At 29.9% G+C, this 8289-nt stretch overlaps 1 protein-coding gene across 1 annotated transcript in view; it reads right to left on the reverse strand.

Moving 5' to 3' along the window:
- LOC142330897 (sensory neuron membrane protein 1-like) overlaps positions 1-7998 on the reverse strand; it is a 100005-nt gene extending 92007 nt beyond the window's left edge. Inside the window, exon 1 of the mRNA XM_075376364.1 lies at positions 7864-7998. Coding sequence (XP_075232479.1) covers positions 7864-7998 — 135 coding nt within the window. The remainder of the gene's footprint in view (positions 1-7863) is intronic.
- Between the last annotated feature and the right edge of the window lie 291 nt (positions 7999-8289).

Consider the following 8289-nt stretch of genomic DNA (forward strand, 5'->3'; position numbering starts at 1 on the left):
TATATAAATACATGGCTTCACATATTAAATTGAAATCATACAGTATATTAATACAATGGATTGTATGTACATACAAAAATATTGAAAAACAATTTGATTTGGTAATAAATATTTTTTTATGCTTATCGGATAAAATAATTGTGATGATAATTCTTTCTCTGTGGTTGGTCAAATGTAATTGTTTTCTATATGATTATCAGTCTTGTCAATAAATTGTATAGTTTGGTGCTTGTGCATGATAAAATGTTAACAAAATTCAGGACGTTACGTATTTTATCGGTCAAATTTGTACAATTCCCATTGCTAAATTTATTCAAACCTCATAGTTGATTAAAAACCAGGGATTTTGATTGGTTGTAATTTACTGCCTAACATCGTATTCATACTTGCGATTTGTTAGGAAGATTCGATGTTCTGATTAGTTAGTTATTTGAAGTAATCTATCGGGGTGGTGGAACGTAAGTGTAATCTGCGATATACAAAGTTGAAATTGTATTGTCATTGGTTTATTTTTATCGGCTTTTCTTCGAGGGATTCGAATCGTGTTCGGGTTCGTGTTCTCTTTTCTTTTAACGCACGTTAGGTGACTGTTATGTAGGGGCAAAGGTTAAATCAATTTTTACCACATTATACTATTATTAAAAACTAGTTAACGTCGTAACATAATATTTTACATATTCTTACATTAGCCTCTGCAAATATACTCAGTTACCTGAATAATATTAAAGTATACTTCATTCTTTCCAACAAAGTAGGTTTTACGAATTAATAATAGACTGCTTAAAAACCTTTTTTTCATTTAATGTTTATTTCAGTCAGGAAATAAGTATTATTTTGAAAAACGCTTAATTTAAAAAAAAAAATAATAATAAACCATTAGATTCTATCTTATAATAACTTGAATACGAAAATATGTGTAATAATTTAAAAGAATCATTATTACCAAGCGACGGAGTGATATTTGAAAAAAAGTTAATAACTTTACATAGACTATTCTAAAGAAAAACAACGTAACAACGTAAAACCATTTGGTAAATTGCTCTTACGGTTTGGTTCCTTTTAGAAGACAGATGAATTGAAAGTGTGATGAAACTAAACAAAATATTCTTCTTTTGCAAAATATTTAATGATAAAATAATAGTTTTTTTTTTACATTACGAAAAAATATTATCTTTTAAAGCGTGAATACCTGTCCCCCCGTAAAACTGTGAGCCATATAAAACACGTTAGATACATTAAGTAACAACCGGAACTGTTTCCCTGAGAGTGATGATGATCACACATATCCAGCCCAGTGGTGAAGAGAATAAAAGTATTACTAATAAAACCGAGTATCACGGTCTTTAGTAGGTTTCGTATGCTGATATGCAACCATTTATACGGTTCGGTAAAAAAGACAGAATGAAACCAGTTCACTCCTCACTTTGCCAAATAAGCTTGACACGGGATGCTTGTTATTCTTAAATATGGTTATGTAATTTTTTGTAATGACTTGTGATTTGTATGAAATTCCCTACAACCACTATGGTTATGGCAATTAATATAATTACATACAACGCAATTTTAATTTTAAATTAATAAATGGGCAATATACTGTTAACAATAAACGCCTCTAAGAAGAGCTGGAAAAGAAATTCTAAGGATGATCCTTAGAAAGAGCCAAGGCCCAAAAAGAGATAAAAAAGAATACAGATTAAGATCGTAAAGAACTGTACCAGACAAAAGAAAAACTCACAATCGTCTTTAGAAAAAGAAGACTTCTATGATTGACTTCTAGAGAATCCCCAAGGAAAACCTACCTACAACAACCCTAAAATTCATAGAAAATAGAGAGATACAAAGAAAGTAGGATAAGGAGGGAGTTGAGGACATAAAAAAGTACCATCTACAATGGGAATTATCAACATTTAAGAATACCAGGAGGTTGGAAGACCTCACAAAGAGGAAAAAACAGAACCGAACACCTGATCAGAAGAACGAAAAATGTCCAATCCAAGAGGATCAGAAAGTACTGAGAAAGAAGAAAAAGAGGTTGAAAAAGTTAGTTTTGTCTGCTATAGGCAGTAACAGGCGAACCCACCGGGTTGCTCTAGTGGTGAACGCGTCTTCCCAAATCAGCTGATTTGGAAGCCGAGAGTTCCAGCGTTCAAGCCCTAGTAAAGACAGTTATTTTTACACGGACTTGAATACTAGATCGTGGATACCGGTGTTCTTTGGTGGTTGGGTTTCAATTAACCACACATCTCAGGAATAGTTGAACTGAGAATGTACAAGACTACACTTCATTTACACTTATACATATCATCCTCATTCATCCTCTGAAGAATTATCTAAACGGTAGTTACCGGAGGCTAAACAGGAAAAAGAGAGAGGCAGTAACAGGCGAAAAAGGGAATAAAAGTAGATTAGTATTGATTTATGAAGCGATTTATTGAAATTCAAACTCATTGAAAATTATGTAAAGGGACTAGTAAAGTTTAAAACTCGTCTAAAAACTAATTACATTTAAATTACATAATTAAAAAACGTCACTGAGAAAATTTTATTTGCAGTGAAATTTTAAAAAATCACTTTTTATGACTATACATTTACATTTGCTTGGTAAAATTATAAATTATTATTTTAATATGTAAGTTTAACCATTATTTTAAAAATAGAATTTTTTCAACTATTACAGAAAATTATTGTCCTTTTAAACTTCCTTTCTGATGTGTAATTACTGTTGGAAACGGAAGTTCGTGTTAAAAAATTCGGTAACAAGTAGTAATTTTATTTTAAAGCATAAGCAATTTTTTTTTGGCTGCAACTTTCATTTATTAATATAAAAAATTATATTAATATAAATATATATATATATATATATATATATATATATATGTATATACACACACATATATACAATTTTCATAACATATTGACATTTTATAATTTCATTTATTTAGTTAACTTATTCAAAGAAAATGATTGATATCAGCTACAATGACAGAGCAAATAATTACAAAGTATTGCCACATCTATAATTTATGAATTCTATAACGTAAAGAGTATTGATTTATTTTCTTGTAATGTATTTATTTTTTAATAGAGAAGGTCGACTGTACTAATCAACTGTGCTATATAATTGCTGATGAATTTAAAACTTTATAATTTACTTCATAATAAACTTAAAAAAATTCCTTTCGGCACGCCGGAAGGCGGAGGTAGATTTCACCGGAGCAAAATAGGAGTAGGAAAACTCGAATTGTACGAGCTCGTATCAAACATTACTTTCCATATTTACGGATACCACGTTTTCTCATTAGAGTACAAGCTATGGCTAAATTTGTCAAAACTTCCTTATGATTTTGACAACACTGCTTGATTTTGACTTCCAACTACTTGAAATTGAGATTCTAGGTTTGTCTCTATGTAATGATAAAAAAAGACAATGTTTTCAGAGTTTTTTTTTTAAAAAAAAACATGTATAAATGTAACAACAGTGATGTTGAGAAGATTTTAAAGTAAAATAGGTCTACCCATATAAAATATTGTCACTAGCAAAAAATTAAAATATACACAGTACTAAGTCACGGCAGCTTAAATGTGTTCACTTCAAATTCACTCAATATGACAATGGTTTCATGTATAAACAAGAAATATAAGAAATTATTTGTATTGTATGAATAAGATGTATTTTTAGAAAAATTTTTACGCGTTTTAGAAGGGTGTATAGCAGAATTAAATTGGGAAAAAAAGGTATTTTTTAATTTTTTTTTTTTTTAGTTTAAAAAAATCAGAAAAAAGTTAAATTTTATAGTATAGTGGAAAAGTGATTGGAAAATATAATAAAACTACGTTTTTTTTTTGTTTTTTTTTTATAAAATTGTTATGAAATTCTTATTAAACTGATTAGGAAAGATAGGCCTAAGTGCAAATGTAAATACGCTAAATAAGAAATAAGTGAACACAATTAATATTGAAGTAAACATTAAATTAAATTAGAATAAAAGAAAAATTCGGTATCTGAATACTTTTGTCATTTTTTAAATTAAAAGACTGATACACCAAAATAATTCAAATGTCTGCTAGAAAGTACGTACGTATGTATCTCAGATAACTCAAAAACGATTAGCTGTAGAATGCTGAAATTTTGAATTTAGAACTTGTAACATCTACTTGTATACCTCCCCTTTTGAATGCAATCGACTGGATCAAAAGTGTCCAAAAACCCAAAATCCTATTTTTTGGGGATTTTGACCTTTTTTTTAACTGCAATAATAAACCCTCATTGAGAGCTTTTTACGTAAAATACTTTGTACGTAATTGGTAGCAGTGAGATCCCTCTATAATTGTTGGTGTCTATTTGGCTACCCTTTTTGAGAAGTGGATGCATTAGGGCTAGTTTCCATTCTTTGGAAATTTTCTTCTTCTGCCAATTTTTTTTGAAAGAGGAGCTCTATTTCTGTTATAAAGGCCTGATTTACTAATTTCCACGTTTCTGCTGTGATTCTATCTTAGCCAACAGATTTGGAAGGATTTGATGATTTCTCGCTTGCTTGAAATTCTCGCTTACTACATAAAGTAGTAATTTTGTATCTATGCTGTTGTTTTTAAGTTCTAATGTCCCTCAGTTTTGAAATATGAAGCAGTTTCCGTATTTTAATATCACACTGTGTTTATATATATATATATTATACAGAAAATTTGTTTCTAAGCTTTACATACATACATAATTTTAATAACAATTAGATCTAACACGTGTACACCATCTGACTAGACACAAATCACCTTCAGACGTAGTACTGTTTTATTCAAGAATAGTCAGCATCATATGCGAGATGATGGTGTATTAAAATTACGGAATGTTATGGGGAATTAAAAAAGTATATTCCCTGTTGTATTGTACAATGAATTGAGTATATTGCTGATATTAGTGTCAAACATATCCAGGAAAGATGTGTATCTAAATATGACATTGTCACTCTGCACACCATATAATAAATATCATTACTTAAAGAAATATTTACCAAGCGCTGTTTAAATCCCAGGAGCTTAATTTATATGATTCAACAACGTATTGTTCTACTACGTTAAAAAAAAACGAATCTAAATGTAAGAAAATTATTATCAACAGAAATGAAAAGTTTTTATCTTCTAAGGAATGTAAAATTATAACCTTGAAGCATTTTAAATATACCAAAAAATAACAAATTAAACTGTTGTTGTTGGTCGAATGTCGTTTTTTACTACCTTGTTTTAGTTTAGCGAAATTTATATAAACAAAAAATTGGTTAGTAATTCAACTTCTGTAAAGAAATTAAAATTGTTATTCAATTATTTGCATATAAATGAATTGTAAATTAAATAAGAAAGGAGAAGTAAAGAAAACACATTGAGAAAGATAGAAATATCGCGTATATTTTTGTTCCTAATCTCATTTCAAAATTTTCCCGTTATCAGTACTTAATTTGCATATTATATTAAAACAATTATGCTGAACATCTTCTAAAAAAAAAAAAAAAGCAGAAAAAAATACAGACTGTCTATTAAAATAAAACAAGAATAATATTTCATTACTGAGCCAAAACTGAAATTCGTTATTTTATTCTTTGTAATTAAAATTATTTAAATGTCTGTAATTATTACTTTTAAATTATAAATATACTGTTATTTTTCATAAAATGTTCTACAGTTAATTTTAATAAATACAATAACAAATATTTTGTTATCAAGAGGATACATTGCCTTTACAATGTACTACGTTTATACGGAGTGATTCTAAATTCCACGGAAATCCCTAGGGAGATGATTCTATAGTCAAAATTAAGAAAAAAGATTCTTATAAGCATACGTAAGAAAGCGATTCGTTATCGAGTTTCGGCTCTCTAAACATTTAGCCCTGCTTTCTGTACCATCTGAGAATTAAAACCGTACTAAAATTCTTGGGGTAGAAATCGAGTAATAAATTTGATGCTTCCTTATGGTTTCTGATCTACGAAATTGAATAAAATTGGTTCTAAACGTCTATCTTATTTTAAATAAGTTTAGTTCGGAGTAAAAGGATATATCATAAATTATAATTTTCTATTAGTAAATTATTATATTTTATACCAGCCAGTCAGGACTGGCGTCCCTCAACATTCCCGTTTAACCAGTTTGGACTTCCCACTCTGTTCATTCATTATCCTCATGCCTGTGAGAGTAATACTGATAAATAACAATTAAAGTCTGTTCAGTTTATAAAATGTATCATTGTATCGTGATTTATTCAGAGCAATCGTTTTTTCAGCATAAGACTTAACTGTTAGTGATTTGAAGTGTATGAAAATGTACGGGTAAAAAAAGTATTTTGTATGGTTGTTACAGTTACCTGACAAACACTAAGAAGAGGTGACCGTACTTCGTTTCTCATTTTTATTTTTTTTTATTTCATATTTTTTAGTCAAGTACCGAAGGCAGCTACAGCCAGTCGTGTCGCGCACAAGTTACAGTGTCAATGGCTGTATTCATTGAGCCGCCGTGCCGATCACCGTCGCGCCTTTACAACTTCTTTGTCGATAATCAAAATAGTTACCGAAAAAGTTAAACAGATCCTTTTTGTAGAACATTTAATTTCAAGTGGTCTCTGAATTCGATTTGACCAACGGTTTGGTCATGGTAAAGTTGAATATTAGCAAGGAATATAATCCTTATAAGCCATGATGGGCCACGGCACAGTAAACGTGGGTAATGTCGTAAATATAATGTTGGTAGACGGAGAATCTTGGACGAAAGTAACGACTGCGGTGTCAGCCATAATTCGAAACAAGGCAGCAGAGAAGAGGGGCAGGCAGGCTGGAAGACTGCAATTGACCTGAGGTGGAGCGATCGATGCTGGACGGCTGTAGACGGCCAGCCTTAGGATTTGGGCGGCGGGGGCTCCTCGAAGTCATCGTTCGCCGATGATCCCCTGCGGACGTCGCTCTGGTTATTATAATTCGGTGACAAGAGCGCCCTGGTGATTGCGCAGGGGGTGTGTACATACCATGTGGATTAGGTCTGTCCCTTGGCCTAAAAAATATCCCACTAGAGGGGGAGGTTTTTTAGCAGGTGAGAGCCCGTTAGAACGGTCCTGGCGGCTGCTGGCAGGGCTTTTACCTCCCCCTACGGAAAAAAAGGAATAAAATCCGGTTGTTAATTCAAGTCATTTTAAAACGGACACCACCTTGTGACAATGAAACATTTCGTAAATAAATACTTCTATGTTCTTTCCTGGTTAAAAAAATATTTTCATGCAAAAGTTCAGCTCAATCGGTTGAGGAGGTTTTGAGTAAAAGAGTAAAAGACTCGCAGAAGCCGCTTTGTGTCAACATTAATGTAAGAAAATTGTCAACATTAACCTTCCTCCACTAATGTGGAAATTAGGATAAAACTGTTTAGAAATGATGTTGAATGTTTTCTCACTCTTAAATCTGATTGACTTAAAACTTAGGAATTTAAAATAACTTAATAAGTATTTTTATCGTACTAAATCTCAAATCTTTTACGTCTACTAGAAATTCTATACGTCTACCAGAAATTTCTATAAGTTTTTTGTATTTTTTTGAACTAAATAATTATTTTATTTCAATATTAATTTATTTTAATTATTGTATTAAAATATTTCCATTTCGCATGATAGATAGCAATAAAATTACGGCTCTCGTAATGGAGTAATATCAACCTAATCTTTCATCCAGAAGGTCTCATGTTCGAATCCTTGTCAGATTTGTCATATCTCATAAACAATTTTCCACATCATATTCTTATGCATAAGCTTAAAATTATGGGGTGAACTAATTATCTAAGATAAATTTAAAAATAATTTTATAATGAAGACATATATATATTAATTTAATAGCTTACCTTCCCTAATATAAAGTCTAAAATAATAGGAAATATCATCCAACCTAAACCTACGCCAATAAGTAATGAATAAGCTGCAAATTTACCAAAACGTCCTGGTGGTGTTTCTTTAATTGTTTTCTTTAAGTTTTCCATTTTTAATTATTAGTTTTTTTTAATAAAATTTATCATTTTCTCTATTCTAATAAAATTACACACTATTTGTTTTTATAGATTTATTTATATTAAAAAAATAATAAATAAAAACTATTTTTATTATTTATTCTAAATTATTAGATATCAAAAAAACTTTTTAAATCCAGTGATTTGTTTTATAGTTCAAATATTATTAAATTAAGAATTCAATTTTTATTTATATTCTAATTTAAAACTTTTTTTAATTAATTTTTTTTATTTTCACTTAAAAATAGTTATATTGAAAAATAT

Source organism: Lycorma delicatula, chromosome 10 (assembly GCF_047948215.1).
Source record: "Lycorma delicatula isolate Av1 chromosome 10, ASM4794821v1, whole genome shotgun sequence".
Classification (NCBI taxonomy): Eukaryota; Metazoa; Arthropoda; class Insecta; order Hemiptera; family Fulgoridae; genus Lycorma; species Lycorma delicatula.